The sequence below is a fragment of the Canis lupus genome, chromosome 13 (genome assembly GCF_011100685.1).
Source record: "Canis lupus familiaris isolate Mischka breed German Shepherd chromosome 13, alternate assembly UU_Cfam_GSD_1.0, whole genome shotgun sequence".
NCBI lineage: Eukaryota > Metazoa > Chordata > Mammalia > Carnivora > Canidae > Canis > Canis lupus.
The window spans coordinates 5,853,852-5,874,758 of NC_049234.1; the positions used below are offsets into that span (position 1 = coordinate 5,853,852).

Consider the following 20,907-nt stretch of genomic DNA (forward strand, 5'->3'; position numbering starts at 1 on the left):
ACATTTTTTGCATGTACAATACATTGGGCATGTAGATAAATATACTCTAGAACAACCATTGCTTATTCCTTTCTCTAAGAAAGAATAAATTCAAATGCCAAGAGTAAGATTAACATTAGAAACCATTAAGAAAGTTTTCTGTCTCTTTTGGGTTAAGAATTTGCACATATATAGATCTACATATATACGTATGTTATGTACGTATCTATCTATATATATCTGTATCTGGGTAGATTTGGAATAGTAAGACCTAGATGCTATCTGTTCTAACTGCTATTCACTGGCTTTGTCATTGTATAAACTACTAAACCTCTTTGGGTCTTGGTTTCCTTATGTGCTAAAATAATAAGTTGCTACCCTAAAGTCTATTTCAGCCCTAAATCACACCCACCCCCATCTACCATCATCATGATATATTTCTACTGCATTTCTGATGGCTCATCAGGATATACTCATAAATTTTTCCTTATTTTCTCACTTTTCATTTTTTCTTTGGCCTATTGAAACCAGACTTCCAATTCTTAACTCCATAAAAATCTTGCTAGCAGGCAAGAGCATCAATGACCTCACTGCTGAATCCCAGGGATGCTCAATCTCCATCCTAGTTGATCTCTCTGGAGTATCTCAGAGTGATTTGTTTTTTCTTGATACCATATACTACCTTGACTTTGCTGACATCATTTCTTCTTGCTCTCCTATCTGTGACCATTCTATGTTAGTTCTCTAGCTCTAGATCATCCTCTTCAGCTAGCTTCTGGCAGGCTGGTGTTTGCAGATCATTCCCATTCTACTCTCCTCACTCTCTATGAAAGGTCTCATTCCCCCCTACAATTTCAGCTATAATCTATATAGTTCATGGGTTTAAGATCTTTAATCCAGAGATTTTTTTTTGTAGTCAAATGCCCACTGGACATTCTAACCTCAAATTCAACATGATCAGAACAGTGTATTTCCCAAATCTTTCTTTATCCTATATTCTAAATCTTTGTTGTCTTAGGCATCAGCTGGTTAAAGGAATAGTCACCTAATTCAAATAAAAAGGAAATTTAGTTTAATATTACAGGTGATTTCAAGGATTTCCAAGCATAGGAAATAAATCAGGACTTAACATAGACTAAAACCAGAAATTTCCAAATACTGAAACTGCCTTTATCACCACTTAGGCCTGCTTTGTCTCCCAACATCTACCCCAATTTTCCAAAAGATTTTCTCAGAGTCCTCTATTTTTTTTAAAGATTTTATTTATTCATTTGAGACACAGAGCTACCAAGAGAGAGAAAGATATGAGCAGGGGGAGGGGCAGAAGGAGACGGAGAAGCAGACTCTTCCCTGAGCAGGGAGCTTGATGTGGGATTGGATCCCAGGACCCTGGGATTATGACCTGAGCTGAAGGCAGATGCTTAACCATCTGAGCCACTCAGGTGCCCCTCTGAGTTTATTATTTCAGTGTCTTCTAATGATTCCCCATTTCTAACTCATAGTAACCCTTCAGCTCAAATATCTACCATCACCTGTAATTTTGTTTTTCTTAGTTTATTTTATTTCTATTAGCATTATTCATTTTATATCTTTTTATATGAAAGATTTGGTTAAGTGTTTGACTCTTGGTTTCAGCTCAGGTCATGATCTCAGGGTTGTGAAACAGAGCCCCACGTTGGACTCCACCCTCAGCAGGGAATTGGCTTGAGGTTCTCTCTCTCTACCCTTTCATCCCTCCCCCCAGTTCACATGTGCATGCTCTATTTTTTTTTTTTTTTGGCTCTCTCTAAAATACATAAATAAATCTTAAAAAGTAAAAAAGTAAAATATTTTTTAAAAATTTTAAGTAATCTCTACACCCAATTTGGGGCTTGAATTTACAATCCTGAAATCGAGAGTGGCATGCTTTACTGACTGGGTCAGTCAGGTGCCTGAATTACACTTTTTATTTTTGATTAAATTGTTCTCCATTAGAAGTAAATGTCTTCAAGGAGTAAATATGAAGCCCAGAGGATATGGATGCAAAGTCTGGACTGATTTTAGGTATAAATGTCGGGGTATTTGACTGCATTAGCATTTGGATTGCTACTTTGTCAGGGCTATCCTTAACAAAGCTACATAGTTGTAAGTGATCTGTACCAATACTACTTTTCTCATAAGCCCTGTTAGTTTAGTGTTTAATTTTGTAGAATGTGAGATTTTCCAGAAGTGATTGTATTTGTGTTTCTTCATTTTGCTTAATAGATCTCTTAACAACCAGTATCAACTTCTGGTTCTTAGAATACAACATTTACAAAAAACATATACACGTAATTTACTCTGGTCAGTATCTTTAGGTATAAACAAGCATTCAGGCATTTTGGATGATGATAATTCACTATCTCTACTTTTGATAAATGAAACAGAAACTGCCTAAAGGGTTTCAAATGTTCATTCAAAAGACAGTAACTTTCCAATTGGACAGCATCTTCTCCTTATGATTATGTAGTAAATAGGTTATCTGATTAGCTCTAAAAAGCCTATTTAATTCATAGTGGTCCTAAGAGGGCAACTGGAATGAAAAAAAAAATGAAAGAAAATGGCATTTTTATAATGCTAGTGGTTAAGTTATACTCAAAGGCTAAACTAAATATATACACTATTTAACTTATCCGGTTATCAATTGAGAAAGGGAGAATTAACTGAGGAATGAAGAGGTAGAGATTCTCTGATGGTGTTCTCAATAAGATTTGGTATTAGTTTTCAGCTGGAAAATACTAAGATCTCACTGCACAGTTTAGAAAATGGCAAAACTGAAATACTCAAGACTTCTTCATGTTTAACCTGATACTATTTCAATACTCTCAAAGAAAAGCAAAGAACTATGGTTTTAAGCAAGATTAATGCACCATAGTGATCAAATTTAAAGAAATCATTTCAAAATTAGGAAGTGTTAAAAAAACCTCTATTTTATAGGAAACATGGCAGAGGAGAGGAGAGGATGACTCCAACATAATGTCAAAGGAAATGCCCTTCAATTTGAGATTTCACGGTTTTAAAGCCTAAGAAAAAAGAGGCAGGCAAGGAAATGTATGATTAGAGCTGAACTACCTGTAAAGGAAACAAAAATGACAATTTCCTGTTCTACAGATGAAGAACTGCGTTTCTTTTCAAAGCTGACAAGAGTTGACACTTTACAACTTCAAGTAGTTGAGACTACAAGTGACATGGAATCTTTGTGCTTTGGTTTTAGTAAACCACAAAACTGAGATGCAAATAAAAATCAACTATGCTTTACTGACCACTGAAGTACATAAAATACATATGGAAGGCACACAAGAAGAGCATTTAGAGAATTCATGTTCTCATGGAAATTGCAGTTTTGTAAGAACAAGATATGCTTATTCACTTAATCCAAGAAACATATAAACAGTTTAGAGAACATACAAAACAATATAGTCCTGAATAATATAATGCACTTTAATTTTAATGCATGACACAGGCATATGGCATTATTAAACAGACACAAAGAGACCCACACATACAAAAACACCCCTGCCATATGTAAGTATAGCACAGCGAGGGCTTACTTGACTATATTAACATAGCATTTCTTTCACAAAACAGAAGTAGGCAGTCATAGTAAAGAAAGAACACATTCCAAATCAGAAAAATTTAATGACCCAATTCCGTAGACACCAGTCAAGCCAAGGTAGGCTTCTATGAAAAGAAGTAATGTGATGCAAAGAAAGAAACTGGTGAGGCACAGAGGTCAGCTAAGAAGCAAATACAGAAGCTCCTCTAACCTGTAAAATTTTACTTCACAGAAATTTCACTAACAAGAAGAATAATATGTTCAGTCTGTTTATAAGCAAAAGATAGCATTTATAATCAGCGGTGGTCACTATCATTTGGCTGTCTCACTTTTCAGAATATGGTGTTTTTATAAATATTAACTCCATTATGGCTGATAATACAAAAGCAATTCCAAATGCTGAAATCACTATTGAGAAGAATTTAATTCCAATGGAAATGGATGTTATTAAAAAAATGCCATCTCCTAGATAAAGAAGCAGTAAGCAAAGGGGACTACGGAATGGCCACAGAGGATGTGAGAAAGAAGATTCTTAAGGCTGACGAGGAAATCACACGACACATGGAAAAAGACTGTGCCTGTGCGAGCAATACCAGGCGTTGAGACATGGAAAATTAGGATATGCAGACAGATGATTAGCATGAAAACCAGACACCTACTGGTCCAGTTAATTTAGGAGAAGGGCAGCAGTTTGAAATTTAAAGGTTAAGTATGATAACACAAGGCTAAAGATTAGATTCCTATTCCAAGTCAGAGGTTTATGGTTCATGAGTTGAAGGCCTGTGCATATAATCAAAGTGAAGAGTGTGTGATCAGGCCTGTGGATCCCATGACTAATGATAATGTTGCTGTCAGGTACTTCCCTTTAAAAAAAAATTATTTTAGAGAGATGGAGGGAGGGGCAAAAGGAGGGAGGGAGAGAATCTCAAGCTGACTCCTTGCTGAGTACAGAGCCCAACATGGGGCTCAATCTCATAACCCTGAGGTCATGACCTGAACTGAAATCAAGAGTTGGATGCTCACCCTACCTGAGCCACCCAGGCGCTTCTCAGGCACTTCCTTTTAACTCTTAGCGTTATTTAATTCTTAGTACTATAATTCTCTTCTTCTTATTCTGATTTAACAGACAATAAAAAAATGGAGGCACAGAGAAATCAATTTTCCTAAGACCACAAAAAAGCTAGTAGGTGTCACAACAGGGATACAAACCCAGGCAATAGGCTTCGGAGGCTGCACTCCTAACCAATATGACACACTACTGACCTATGAAGCTCCCTATGACACTTGGAATAATTATCAGGAAGATAGAGGGAGCTGCCTCAACAGAATTTCAGTAAAGATAAAAAGTAATCTATTTTGGAAAAAAGTTCTCTTGGTCCTGTATAAACAAATACTTACTTATAGGTAAGACATTTAGGGCATGGGGTAGAATGGCAGCGTAAGTGTAGTGAAGGCTTATGGAGATGTTTCAAAAGAAAGCAAAACAGAGAAGGGGGAAAGGAGGGAAGACTAGGGGACTAACAGAAGATGATAGTATTCTTAATGTCTATGGGCCATTGAGAATACCGGGTAAGTTATCAAGTAAGCATTAGAATCTGCAGATGAACAAAGCGCAAGAATGGCCCTTTGTCAGACTGTCCTATAGGACATAGCTAAACCCTGACAACCTCCACAGGAGACGAAACAAACCCATCATTACGAAGAAACGACTTCAGTTTGAAAGTTCTCTTCTTGGAACTTTACTAGGTTTGTTGCCCATCCCAGTGTTTTGACTTCTTTGACCTTTCGTTGCCCAGACTCCTTGAATACCCAGTATGTGAGCTGAGCTCTCACACAGTATAAATGTCAGAATAGTCAACACACTGAAGGTGGACAGAACTGGAAAGAGACAGACACTGGACATGGGGAGTATTCCCTTAGATGCACTCCACATTTCACTCCAATTTTTTCAGCAAAGTCAGAAAACTGAACTTCCTCTTTTTAAAAAAATATTTTATTTATTTATTCATGAGAGATAGACAGAGAGAGAGAGGCAGAGACACAGGCAGAGGGAGGAACAGGCTCCATGCAGGAAGCCTGACGCGGGACTTGATCCCAGGTCTCCAGGATCATACCCTGGGCTGAAGGCACTAAACTGCTGAGCCACCCGGGCTGCCCTGAACTTCCTCTTTTATGGAAACAATTACTAGCACTATAACAACAATATTTACTAGTCTAAGATGGGAAGGTTTTTAATTGTCACTTAAAAAATAAGAATCAGCACAAGCAAAAAAAATATATTAATCTATCACTCCCACTCAGGACTCTCATTATTTTCAAACCTAGTACTAGAAATCACACATTTCTATTTTGAGCAAGAAATCCTACATCCAGCTGCTTATAATTAAATGAATACTCCTTTGCATTAGCACAGATACTTAAGAATGAATGTAGGAAAAAAAAAAAAGAAGAATGAATGCAGCAATATATTTATTCCTATTATTTTAAACAATGTTTTTTGAGGACCAAAGTATTTCATGTGGTCTTTAGTTCTAATCAAGACAGGTAACTCTTTAGTTTCTTAAAGGTCACTAATGTTCAGAACAAACAAACATAATGATCCAAAGCTACATGGCAGTAAAATAAAATGTATTTTTTAAAAAGTCAAAAGAGGCACAAAATATAGGAAAAGGAGGAAAAACAGAAAAAAAAAAAAAAAAAAGCCATACGGTTTTTTCCAGTTCCAAAAGGGTCATAGCACAATATGAGTAAGATAAGGAGAGTAACCTTAAAAGAACCATCCAAGCAGCTTTATCCTAAAATTTCTAAGTTGTAAGAGTAATTTTGAATTTTGCCAGCAAAGCATAAGATAAGGTAAATAGAGAAGATTCAACCTTTTATACCTTTTTTTAAGGGCATAAAAGGGCAATTTTTTCCTGTAAGGACATAAAAACTATTGATATGGTACCTATATTTTCCAATTTAAGTACTACAGAAGACTAAAATGCTAAGCAAGCTACTACTTCTATTTCTTGAATAGGAAAAAAAATAATTTTGAAGCTTACTGTGCAATTCTTGCTAGAAAAATAGATGAGGTAAAGCAGAAATCAGCATCTGAGCAAACATAAATTGGCCTTGATGCTCATGATTTTCTAAGCCATCTTTATCAGTTTTGACATAGTTTTTTAGTATACTCACGTCTTTTTTTATAGGGTGTTTTAGTCTTAGTAAACTGTTAAGAGTGATACCCAGAAATAAATATACGATCCAGAATGTGTTTAGAAGAGGAGTAAAGAAGCATTTCCAGGGGTGCCTGGGTGGCTCAGTCAGTTAAACATCTGCCTTTGGATTGGGTCATGATCCCAGGATTCTGGGATCCTGCTCAGGCTCAGCAGGGAGCCTGTCTCTCCCTTTCCTTTTGAGCCTCCTCCTCACTCATGCTCACACACACTCTCTCAAATAAATAAGTAAAATCTTGAAAAAGAAGAAGTAAAAGAAGAAGAAGAAGAAGAAAAAGAACTACTACTACTACTACTACTACTACTACTACTACTACTACTTTCATCTACTTTGTTCTGGATACTGTATTTCCAGTACTATAGCTTAAGATCAAATCAGCTTTAACTGACATGGAGCTATTAATCAACTGAAATTCAAAGTCCACTCTGCTCATCTGCCAAGTGACTGGCTTTTGCATAACAGCTGCATGGTACACCCAATTCAAATTCAGGCTTTAGCAAAAGCACAAATAATTAACATGCTATCATACTTTGAAAAATTATTCTCAAAGTAGAAAAAGAATTATTCTTTTTACAGTTACAGAGTAAAAAAGTTACAGAGTAAAAAAGAAAATGTCAAATGTTTGACTGCAATGTGTTAATACCTTCACTGGATCTGGCCCACTCACCCCAGTGGGTGAGATTCGCTTCCACCATCTAAGCATCACACACTTCTGTCATGTTACAAACTGTTCTGTTGATGGTCTTGGTGTTTACACTTCCTGTTCTGATGCTGAATTTATGCACTGCTTCTTATAATAATGTTATATAAAATTATACTATAAAATATGCAATTTTGCAATTAAAGACTTTATAATACATGAAATATGATTATGATTATATAATATAGAACTATGCTTCACATAAAATATATTAGTGTATGATAAAACACTGTAATATTTAATTATATACTATGCAATGCTACATACAAAAGTACAATACATAAAATTATAATACTACCATTACTTAGTTTCAAAGAGTGCTCTACTCCAGAAGCTTAAGCATCTCATAAACTCTCTGAATACAGGCGATGCCTTTAAAAATTAATAGTATCCTAAAACATGTATTACTTTTTAAAAAATGTACTCTGTCTTGTATTCTCTATTCACTTTATTCATTTGAGGGAGAGTTTCTTGGCTTTACATTATGTTCTATTTTTTTATATTCTGAAATCCTAAAAATCCTAATGGGTTCAAAATCACCTAAAGTATAATAAACTTTCTTCCCTTTCTTCATTTAAAACATGGGTAAAAGATACACTATATAATATTGGTCAAAAGAACTGGTGAAATTCTTATTAGTAAATTTAGTAGGAAGTCTAGTATTTGAATAATTGAAAATATTAAAATCACATAGGAAAGGTACAAAGGACCACTCATACCTGCTTTATTCATGCAACTTCTCTATATTTAAAAAATAATTGAAAACTGCTATCAAATAATTATAGTTTAGGTTTTATTTTCTTTGAAAAGATCTGAAAATTCTAGGAAAACAGAAGTGTTTTCAGACTGGATGATCTTCCAGGGAAACTTGAATACGACATTATAGTATTTAAGCCTAAAACAGTAGCTAAAAACAAAAGCCACTTTACTATAGTGCTCTACACTAATGCAAAATATTACTAATTAATTTGTAAGCAAAATAATTGCAATTTAGAAAATAACATCCTAATTAAAAAGGCCACAATTAATAACTATTTGTTTTAAAGGCTTATAGGATCAGTAGCGTAGTAGGCCTTTGAGTACTAAAATACAAATTGTTAAATGCAAATACACAAAGGTGATGACTTTTTAAAAAAGATTTATTTATTTATTTGAGCGAGAGCACATGTGTGCATGAGTGAGTGGGGGAGGGACAGAAGGAAAGCATCTCAAGCAGACTCCCAACTGAACAGGAAGCCTGAAGTGGGGTTTAATCCCACAACCCATGAGATGATGACCTGAGATTACAACCTGAGCCAAAACCAAGAGTTGAGAGCTTAATTGACTGAGCCACCCAAATGCCTCGGTGATGACTTTAATAGAATAAAAATTCTGACAAAACAAAGGGAGAAGAGTACTTAAAAACTACTTGAAGTCTATTTTATATATTCTGCTAATTCAGTTAATATGCGTATTAAGAAAGAAACTTCCAAACTTGATATTCTCTTTCTCAGCAATCAGAAATGTGGCTTTGCTTCACAAAAAATTCCATGTTAAATATAAAGTAGACTCAAGATCAAGCTAACCTCAGCTACAGATGTTATAAGGTAGGAACATTTAGAAGCTGCATCAATGATGAATTGGGAACAATGTGATAATCTTCACATGTAAAAACTTTCTATTTGAGAAAGCAGCAAGCTCCAACATCTGTTCCTATTAGCAACCAAAATCTTCTTTAAATTTCAGGGTAGTTTTGCCTAACCATAAAAGAAAGCCAATCTCATTCTCTCATTCTTTGCAATGTCACAACTCTAGGCCATGAGTTAAAAAGAGAAGTAAACAATTAAATTTCTGAACAGTCTGGGGAAAATAAAAGGTTAGGACTTCAATAGAAACATAGAAAAGTTAAATGAAAAAAAACATGATCATACCCAAGGTAAGTGTCCTCATTCACTGCAGATAGTTGTACAAATTGGTACAATCCTTTTTGAAAGCAATCTCTCAAAAGGTTTCTAAGTTAAATTATTTATGATCTTTGATTTGATAGAGTAATTTCCACTTCTAGAAATCTATGCTAAAAAACAGTCTCAGAATAAAAAAAGGGCTAGATATATATTAATATGTCCCTTGTAACATGACCCAGAAGGGAGAATCCATTGGAAACAATCCATTGATATGTTTAAGAACACCACAACATAGCCACTGAATGGAAACTATACAGGCATTAAAATAATGAGTATGAAAAAAATGTAGTCTATAAAATGTTAAATAGAAAGGGCAGAAGACAAAATCAGTTATAATGCAATGCATATATAATTAAGATATGCACAGAAAAAGGACAAATACATTTAAATACTGTTATTAATTATACTAATAATGCAGAGTTAATGGGTGACTTCCTTAATCTTTTTGCTCCTTTTTCCATGTTTCCTAAATGTTTAATGAACCTGGTATAATGAATAAATAAAATTTGTGAAAAACAAGTAAAAATCTTGATTTGGAAGTAATTAATAGAGAGGGCATTATGAAATTATTTCTAAAATTACCCTGTTTGAAATAAGTATCACAGATCAAAAAGTAAAATTTAGTTTAAAGTAGATAAATTAAAAAAAATCAAATAGATTTAATTTATGTAAAGGTCTTGTTATAAATCAGTCTGACCTAAAAAATGTCTCATTTTATGAAGCAGATGATCGGGAACTTAGCGGTTTTAAAAGTTTAGACATTTAAAGAACATGAGACATTTGATTTAGACATTTTTTAAAAAGAATATTAAAATAGCCTTCCTACTCTCTCAATATATAAAATTAAATTACTTGGCAGTGTGTAGGATATAATTTCATGATTTTCACATATTATTAGATTTATAAAAATACCATTTATCTTTTCTCTTTATCATATATATGAAAGCAGATTTGAAATTCTGGACAATGAAAAGTTCTAAATAAAAAACATATAGAAAATAAAATTTTATCCAATAATTTTTCCCCATTTTAAAATCACGGAGTGTAAAAAAATAAAAATAAAAAGTACATCACTCAATATATACTTTTTGAAAATTTATGTTTTCTTATGCCAAAACCCGTAGTGTAAGAACCAGCAAAAGGACTGACTGAACTCTCTTGGCAAAGATCTGAGAAGGAGGAAGACAAAAATGAATTATTAGAAATAGAAACAAATTATCCCAAGCATAAGAACCAAAAATATATTATCAATCAGAAATAATTCCCATAATTCACATGAATTCTCAAAATTCATATGAAGAAACTAATTACTTGGTGCTATTCATAATAAAATAAGAAAAATTAATTCTGTCATTTACTACTCACTAGATATTATAAATGGGCCTTTTATAAATTCATCGTTTTACCTAATACGCTTATTATTCATCATATGATTTACCACATTGAGACATTAGAGGTACATTTTACACATACCTATTTCCTCCATTAAATAAGTTCCTTGAGACAAGAATATTTTACTCATTAGTTACTCCCACTCTTCTTGGTGTAAGGACGTTAGGTGCTTAATACCTGCTAAGTGAATATTATTCATTACAGATATGGCGACTGTATATCCTACATTGTCCAGGACCATCGTGGTTCTGTCTGTAGTGCCAGAGCAATTACAACTAGTGTACCCTTTCACTTTGAAAGTGTACTGATTTGCACAATAAACTACCTGGAAACACTAACTGTAGACAAGTGAAAATTATTTCTAAAATTGTCAGTACAATTTCCAAAATGCACAGAATGACTGGACAAGAGCACTGAGCACGGTCAAAGAGAGTAGCCGAGGAAAAAAGAGACCAGGTGAGGAGCAGGAGCCACTCTGCTCCTCACCTGGACCTGGTGCCTCTGGGCTCCACCTGGGCCTCAACCTGGACCTGGTCTTTTTGGTCCCCACCTGAGCCTCATCTGGTCCTGGTGGCTCTGGGTCCCACATGGGGCTCACCTGTACCTGCTGACTGTGGTCCTCACGTGGCCCTCACCCAGACCTGGTGACTGGTATGTGAGGAGTCTGCTCCAGATTCCCCCTCTCCCTCCACCCCTCCCCACTGCACCCTCTCTCAAGTAAATCTTCTGAAAATAAAAAAAAAAAAATTGGGGTTGACGACTTCCTACACATCAATGTGCAACTGAATTGTCTTCATATATGTCAAACAAAATAACGTATTACAAAAGACTGAATGCAGAAACAGATATGAGAATCCAGCTATATTCACTTAAGCCGTTCCTTAAAGACTGCAAAATTATAAAACAATGCCATTCTTGATGTTTTTGTTTTGGAAAGTTCATTTTTTATAAAATTATTTTATGCAATATTCATGACTGTTATTTACAAATAAATTAATGCATTTTAAAACAATTTCCCAGTTTTAATTTCAAATACAGTAAATATCAATAACTATAACCTACACAAAAAAAATGTCTTTGAAGTCCTTGTTATGGACTAAATTGGGTCCCTTCAAACTCAGTTTTTGAAGTCCAATGTTACTGTATTTGGAAATAGAAAAAAAAAAAAAAGGAAACAGAACCTTTAAGGAGGTAAATGAAGTTAAATGAGGTCATAAGGGTAGGATCCAATCCTATAGGACCTAGGGTCCTTACAAGAAGAATAAAAGACACCAGGAACCTCTCTGCATACTGATGAAAGGCCATGTGAGGACACAGAAAGAAGGGGGCCATTTGCAAGCTAGAAAGAAAGATCTCACCAGAAACCAATCCTTCTAGCACCTTGGTCTTGAACTTCTGGCCTCTGAAACTATGAGAAAATAAATATATCTGTTATATATACCACTCAGTCTATGGTATTTTGTTATGGAAGTCCAAGTAGATTTACATGGTCCTTCTAAGACCAAAATTTTTGAAAATCCCTGAATTAGATAATGTCATTTGATTGTGTAAGTTCAAATGTTTGTATACAATCTTCTTACTTCATAGTGACGACTTGGAAACATAATCACAATCCTCATTAGCTATTCAAAATAGAAAAAGGGAGAAAATTAAGGTTATCTTTCATATAAGCTTATTTTTGCTTGATGTGTAGAATCACACAACTGGAGGACAAGAGAACCGCGACATAAACTGTGAAAGGGTCTAAGCTGACTATGAAGGCACTTGCTTTCATTTTCAGAAAACCATACTTGTCCATGTGTTTGGCTCTGCAAATTAACTCTTAGAGGTTTTAAGTCTATTAACTTAGTGAATATAAAATCAGGTATAGGGCAGCCCCGGTGGCGCAGCGGTTTAGCGCCGCCTGCAGCCCAGGGCGTGATCCTGGAGACCCTGGATCGAGTCCCACCTCAGGCTCTCTGTATGATGCCTGCTTCTCCCTCTGCCTGTGTCTCTGCCTCTCTCTCTCTCTGTCTCTATGAATAAATAAATAAAAATCTTTAAAAAAAATAAAATAAAATCAGGTATAAAATAAAAAACTGTTTTGCTTCGTGTGTGGAAAAAATAACCAAAGTACAAGATGACATGAATAAATTAATCAGTACATTGATAAATACACAAAGTGTAATATTTTTTAACCACATAAAACTTACCAAGAGTAAAGGGAAATAATAATATAATGGTAAGAAACTCTATCTCAGTATTTGCAAAAATAAAAGACTTTGCTCCTCTAAGTAATTACAGTTGATACAGCAAAAATGGAAACAAAGCTGAGAAAGGCATATTAAGAATGAAAATTATAAACAAAACAAAACAAAACAAAAGAATGAAAATTATAATAGTTATAGGTCTATACATAATTAATAAGTTATACGGTCTTAGCCTCTGAGTGGGAAAAACACATTTATCTGAACAAGTTTCTGAATTTCATGGGTACAAATATGTTGTTGCATTGCTTTTTAGTAACATACAAATCGTGCACTCAAGAACAACAATTTTATGTATAGCAGTACTCAAATTAAAAAATCAAGCAAAATGCTTAATTTCTCAGGCTCTAGTACTAGAAATAGCATTTAAAATTACATTTTAATAAATTTCATTTCACTTAACTTTGTAAGGAAAGAAAATACTAATTCAACTTGAGATAACTTTTTTTTTTTTTGCTTCAATGTTTGTATGAAAAAATAATTATGCCATCTGTTTGGAAGAGTATAATCAATCCATGGGCATGCAAGTATCAATTTTATCTTATGAGAATTTCCCCATGTTCCAGTTACTTCATTCCTTATTACATGCTGCAAAAAGCAGTAATAATTTTTATAGCCAAATATCACTTTGTAAGATACCAGGTGGCTTTCAATATTTACCATATAAGTCATGCATGAAATTTAAACATTACAAAAAAATGACTTACCAGTTGACACTCCTGAAATATGCACATTTTCAGAATGTTCTGCAAGAGCACCATTTCCTAAAATTAAACATAATAATAAACTAATTTCCAAGATAAAATTTATAAAAGTTTTTCAGATTCTACCTCTGAAAGAAAATTATATAGTGCTACTTTGTAATATTCAGAAACTAAAGTCTCTTATAATAACTTTCAAAACAATACAATGAAGCGGCAAATTATAGTAGTAGCAGGGATAACAAAACATTTTGGAAATTGCAACAATGCAGCATGATACATATGAAGATCAAATATATACATCTGATTAATATCAGAAAAAAAATATCTGTATCAAAAGAGAATTCAGAACTATTATTAGGAAAGAGAGAATACTTTTTTTGGAGAGAGAAAGCATATGTGAGCAGGGAATGGGGCAGAGGGAGAGGGAGAGAGAACCTCAAGTAGACTTTGTACCTAGCACAGAGCTCAAGGCAAGGCTCGATCTTACAACCCTGACATCATAACCTGAGTCGAAATCAAAAGTCAGATGCTGAAGTGACTCGGCCATTTAGGGACTCCTAGAATCACATACTTCTTAAAAACAACATTCTACTAAGACCATGCATCAATCATTCTACAATGTGGTTACTGCATAAGAATGGTACATGTTGGTACATAAAAAATGTAATAATGTCTTACATTGTCTTCTAAATCTTTCAATCTCTTCTCAACCACAACTCTTAACAGGCTTAAGAGGAGGGACAGAATTGTACCCTACTCTGGTACCCACCAATTTCCTCTATCTCTTATCACAAAATTGGGGACATGGAAGCATGCAAATAACTGAAATAAGTTACTAAGAGTCACTTGAAACTACCATTTAAAGTGCTGAGGATATTCTCCTTCAATGAATGTGAACAGTGTCCCTTCAGGTATTCTTGCTTTTCTTGTACAAACTGCTCATCTTTACTTATAAAGTTTAGTCTCCCTCCAATCATTAGGTGAATTTGGCATTACAACAGCTCAGGAATCCAGCTAGTAGAGAAAGAATTCTTGCAGTAGGGCAGGGGAGGAAGCTAGGTGGGAGAAGCTTCAGAGGGCTAAGGGGAAGATTCTTTCTGATTGTTGAAAGAATAGAGACAATAGCAAGCATAGTAAGTAACAACTTGTCTTTTACAACCATGGCACTTCCATGAGTGCTTGATGACTATACAGCACCCCCCAGTGCACTCGGCTCTAGGAAGGCAGAACCTGTGTTTACTTGGCTCACCACTGCATACACTGTTCCTAGAGCAGAGCAGGTGCCCAAAGAGCTGATGAATGAATAAATGAGGGAGGTCATGATGATGAAGTCAAGTCATGTCAATTAAGCACTTGATACAGTGCGTGGCACACAGCACTGAACAGGTATTTACTTTTATAACTGTGTAAAATATGTTATTACTAAAGAAGAAAATAATAGCCATAAAACAACCTTTTAGTTCAACCACAGTGATGGCCTTCAAAATGAAAATAAATGTTTCCCTTCCATTAAAAATGACACAGTAGAAATGGTGACATAGATGTGTAAGCTGTAACAAGTACATAAATAAATCTGATTACAGGTAATTAAGTATTGTGCATTAATACTACAGAAGCCACGATTTATTTTTCCCAGCAATGTTAAATGCTACATACACAGAATTCAAACTAGAAACTACTCACCTATTTCTTTAGCACGTATAACTTATAAAAATTGGTGGCATAAATAAAATGATGTAATAACTGATTCAATAAAACAACTAACAAGATTTGCCACAGGGCAGTATCAATTGCCAAAAGTTTTGCTATTCAACAAGCAGATCAGCAGTACTGGCATCATCAGGAACTTATCAGAAATGCAATTTCTGGCCCCACCCCAGATTATTGAATTTGAATGTACATTTTAACAAGATGCACCCCTATTCCCAGAGATTTGTATGCACATTAACATTTGAGTAGCATTGGCTTAAACCTTCTACTTGTATGTTAAATACAACCACAAATTATAGCTGCATAATCTGTGACCCTAACGTTTCCAATATCCTTAAGGTTGCATATTAAATTATCCTCAGGAAAGTTTTAATATTAAATATATTTCATATATTGATTTTTTAAAAATTTCAGTAGATAGACTAAGGATAGGCAGAAGGAAAAGAGTAACATAACGTAGTATTTACGACTGGACTCTGGACTGGATTGGCAGAATTTTAATATTAGCTTTACCACTTACTTGCTATGTAATTTAATTTAGGTCAAGTTACCTGACCTCTTTATGTCTTAACTTCATCTCTAAAATGGAGACTACCTATCTTATAATGCTTAGTAAAATTCTCTAAAATAGAAAAACAAAGAATTCAATTTAAACCTACATCAGCATTCAAACGAATAAACTAATATAGCTTTATAATAAAATATTCAGGGCAGCCCTGGTGGCTCAGCAGTTTAGCGCCGCCTTCAGCCCGGGATGTGATCCTGGAGACCCGGAATCGAGTCCCACGTCAGGCTCCCTGCATGGGGCCTGCTTCTCCCTCTGCCTGTGTCTCTGCCTCTATCTCTCTCTGTGTGTCTCTCATGAATAAATAAATAAAATCTTAAAATAAAATAAAATAAAATATTCAATAAACTGGATGGATTATCTATGTACTAACTTGGAAAGATACGTACATTAAGCTATATGTTTCAGAGTAACATTAAAATGTGATCTGATTAGAAATGTGATCTAATTTTAACGTTAAAATGATATATGCATAGTTAAATGCATATATTTATATAAGCAAATTATACACACACACATATATAAAAGAGTCTTAGGGTATACACAAATTGTAGAAGAAAAACTCTGGAACTGGAATTAGAGAGGAAGATCTAGTTTCTACACTTCAGCATTGACTGAATTTGTTACAACAGGTGTGGATTTCTTCAGTTTTTATTAATATTACTAAAAAATTAGGTGAAGAGAATATAGTTCATCTCCCACCATTCTAAGTAAACAAAGGTCTCATAAATATTGTGTCAAATAGCAAAAAATATTGTAATTTCATAAATGTAATATTAATGATTTTTAAAACTGAAAAACAATAAAACATGATACTGCTAGTTTCCCGTAGATTTATTCTACCTTAAAAAAATCCTATTTGGAAGTTAAAAAAAATCAATGAAAATTTCTGTTAACATCAAACAACTATCCTCTTTCTTATGAGTATCACATCAAGTTAAGTGAGTTACTTTATTTATACTGCCATTCTAAAAAGTATTTTTACAAAGATGACAGTTATATAACACAACTATTTTGATATTATAAGCAGACTGCTCCCCCAAATCAAATTACATTCTAATGCCCTTCCTCCACCCCCCCCAAGAGAAGACAACTCCACACATATGAGGATATACACATACTATCTCCTTACTATACCTACAGTGTTCAAATGCAGCCATGCTAGATATTCTTTTAATTTTTTAAATTTATTTATGATAGTCACAGAGAGAGAGAGAGAGAGAGAGAGGCAGAGACACAGGCAGAGGGAGAAGCAGGCTCCATGCACTGGGAGCCTGACGTGGGATTTGATTCCGGGTCTCCAGGATCGCGCCCTGGGCCAAAGGCAGGCACCAAACCGCTGCGCCACCCAGGGATCCCCATGCTAGATATTCTTGCAAGGAGTCCCTTTTAGAGGTAGGTAACATGTACTAGAAAACATATAGTCTGATAAAACATTACTTCTATAACTATACAATAGTAACCAATTAATTAATGGATCAACAAATTAACTAGAAAAAAGTTTTCAAGTAAGAAAAAGTTTTATCATCACTTAAGTCAGAAAATAATGTATTACTACTTAAAATTTTTAGTTCCACTAACCAAATACCAAAGGTGATCAAGCTCCCTCTTTAAGTATTTTTCTTTCCAAAATGCAAGATGGCTTTCAGTTTCTGACTGCAAACAAATGGGAGAGAAAGAGTCTTCCAAAAGAGATACTGTTTTAGAAAAGAGGCCACACCACATACGATGGTGAGCCTGAGCTCTGGAACCAGAAATTATCCCTAGCTCTACTATTTATTTAGTCATGAACCTTAATTAAACTACTTCTCCTAAGATATGGTTTACTCACCTAAACAATCAGGATGTCCTTATTAAGAGAATGCCTAAATTTATGTTCTGCATCCCTATTACTTTGTAATGTTCTGTTTATTTATTCTTTTTAAGAACTGAAGTTCTTAAAGAATAGCTAATAAACACAGCTAAGATTTGATAAATATGTGCCAGCCAAATCCTAAGTGCTTTACAAACCTTCCCTCAGCTCATCCTTAAAACAGTTAATTTTAGAGATAAGAAAACCAAAACTTCTAGCAATTTAGAAATTTTTCAAAAAGCTAGTAATTGGATGAATTGAAAAGTCAAATCTACAGACACTAAGAAGTTTGTGTTCCTTACTTTTTAAAAAGAATTCAGAATGAATATATTTCTTGTTTACAAAAAAAAAAAAAATAGTACTTAGCTTTCAGAATGAAAGCCCACCTGCCACAGAGATTACAGTTTGTAAGTGGTAAAGTCATTGGTTCAAAAGTTAATGAGCAGCATTTACAAGGTATTTATGTACTTGGCAACCTACAATCTCATTTTCTATGTGCAGTTAGAACAGCTATCAAACATAAATACATACATACACGCAAAAGCAAACAGCATTTCTATTTTGCAACTATACTAAAGGAAAAAGCCCAAAATCCTAATAGGGCTTACCAGACGCCACAGTCTGGTTCTTCCAAACCACTTCAAAAGCTTCATCTTGTGATCTGCTTTTCTATTCTATTTCTTCTTTTCAGAAACGGATTTCTCTTACAAAAGTATCAGCTGTCTCTCTCTTGTCTTTAGACTTTCCTTTAATACTATTTCTTTAGACAGGTATCTCCAGATTTCCCCATACTAGATTAGGTCATTCTGTTAATTGGCTCCTATAGTATCTAATACTGTTGCTTTTTGAAAATCTACCACACTTGTGTTATCTGTGTCATATCTGTATTTCCCACCAGATCTTAATCTTGGCAGCAGGGCTTGGGGGGTGGTGTGATGTGGTGATGGGAAATAGCTTGGGTTTGTTTTGTTTTGCTGACAAGTGACTAGCAGAGAATATAACATATAGTAAGAGATACCTAGTCCATATCTGATACGTAGTCCATATGGGCTCAAATAGACGAATAGGTCAGTACACAAGAAAGAGGCATAGTCCTAGTCTCAAAGAGTCAACAATCTATTGAGAAAATAACAAAAAATACATGAAACAGAAACAAATGTATAAACACGAAGTAAAATTAGCAAGCTTCTTATTCAAGTGGGAAGCCCTAGAGACTTTTCTACTAAAAATAGGAATGGAAGACAGGTGGATCCATCATAGTTATTACTATTGGCTAATGCAATTAGACAAGAAAAAGCAATTATAAACCTAAGAATTGAAAAAAAGGAGGTAAAATTGCATCTATCTGTAGATGACATAATTGTATATATCTATTTGGAAAACTGAAAACAGTCAACAGAAATATTTTTCTGTTTTCAAACAGTATTATTTTTCAAACAGTATTAAAAATTAGTAAAGTAGCAGGATATAAAATACAGCATACAGAAATCAAGAGCCTTTTTAATACAAACAAGAGCCAGTCAGAAGATAGAGACTCATTTTTAGTAGCAACAAAAAATGGTATTTAAAAACTCTGACCCAGAACTCCTGCTATTGTTCATGACAGAATAATTAGTGATGGGATCAGTAATTCTGCTATGAACAACTAAAAAAGTTGGAAAAAAACATGAAAAAATTTCAGACACTGGACAACAGACAGTATAAGACTATAATCTCTGAGAGAAGGGAAACAAATTAAAATGAGTCCTATTATTATACTAGCTTTCTGCCTGGAGATTTTCTGACTGCTGGTACATTTCAGGAGAACCTAAGTTCATTGTTCTAATATCCAGACCAAATTTTTCTAATTGTGCAAAGAGTATAAGACAATTTCAGGACCCTTGTAAAAATTAACAAGCATCTGTCTTCAACATTTCTACTAATTTGATTATTAATCAGAAAAGGAAATAGTTTCTCTAAACTTGTTCTTACAAAAATAATATAACTTAAAGATCTATTTCCTCTCCTATAGACTCTTCTATATTCTCCTATATTCTATTCTCTATTTATAATCTTCCCTAGAGCACTATAGCTTAACTGCTGGTTTATGGAATTCTCATCCTTTTCACTCCCTGGTTTGGAAAATCAAAATTGCATTTTCTGTCTCCAGTCTTCTGACCTTTCTTCCCTTTTCTCATTCCTTGGAATCACTTTCACATCTAAATCAGAACTCTTAAAGTTGTTTAGAATACCTGAAGGAACTCCTATAATCTCTGCACCTGTATCCTTCAAGAAGATTTTAAAAAATGGTTACTCAGTATTATCCTTTGGGATTAAAGAGCACATGTTGTTAGAGGGGATGTAAACATTACCAGCATTAACTATCTGCCTAAGCAATAGTTCTATATACCTTTCTGTTATTCTTTATTCTATAAATAAATGTCTCAAAGACCATTTTGTTGTTCTTAGTTATTTTTGCTCAACTCAATCCTGAGTTTTCTCTACATTAGTAACACTTACAATCTATTATCCTTTCTCTCTTGGGAATATGTTCATTAATCTGAAGTCATTGAGCAACCACTGAATTTCTTTATATTTCTTTGCCATTCATTACTTTTGGGACTGTTTGGAATTTTAATAACCAGAAATTATTTCTGAGATCTTAATAACCTCCCTAGACTATCTATCTTTCTTTCCAGATTTTCATGTTGTGAAGGCATATTAGTATTTTTCTAAATTACTTTTGTTTTCTGTTTTTTTTTTTTTTCTAAATTACTTTTGAATCTTTAGGTGTTAAGCTCTGATTGTGCTCAATCTCATGTCTTCTAACATAGGGCTCAAATTCATTACCCCAAGATCAAGAGTCGCATGCTTTACCAACTGAGGCAGCTAGCTGCCCCTCTTTTCTTTTTACTTAAGAAAAAGCCATTACAACATGGTTACCTTTTTTTTCAATTAAAGATTTTGAGAGAGAGAACAAGAGTGAGAGAGAGCATGCAAGCAGGGGTAGGGGCAAAGGGAGAAGAAGCAGCATATTCCCGCTA

At 34.3% G+C, this 20,907-nt stretch overlaps 1 protein-coding gene across 2 annotated transcripts in view; it reads right to left on the reverse strand.

Moving 5' to 3' along the window:
- The window catches only part of LRP12 (LDL receptor related protein 12), a 73,390-nt gene that overhangs the window by 24,818 nt on the left and 27,665 nt on the right, over positions 1-20,907 (reverse strand). The window contains exon 2 of one of the 2 annotated variants that reach the window (XM_038555314.1): positions 13,761-13,817. The exons of the other annotated variant lie outside the window; for it this stretch is intronic. Coding sequence (XP_038411242.1) covers positions 13,761-13,817 — 57 coding nt within the window. The remainder of the gene's footprint in view (positions 1-13,760; positions 13,818-20,907) is intronic. 2 annotated transcript variants of the gene reach the window in all.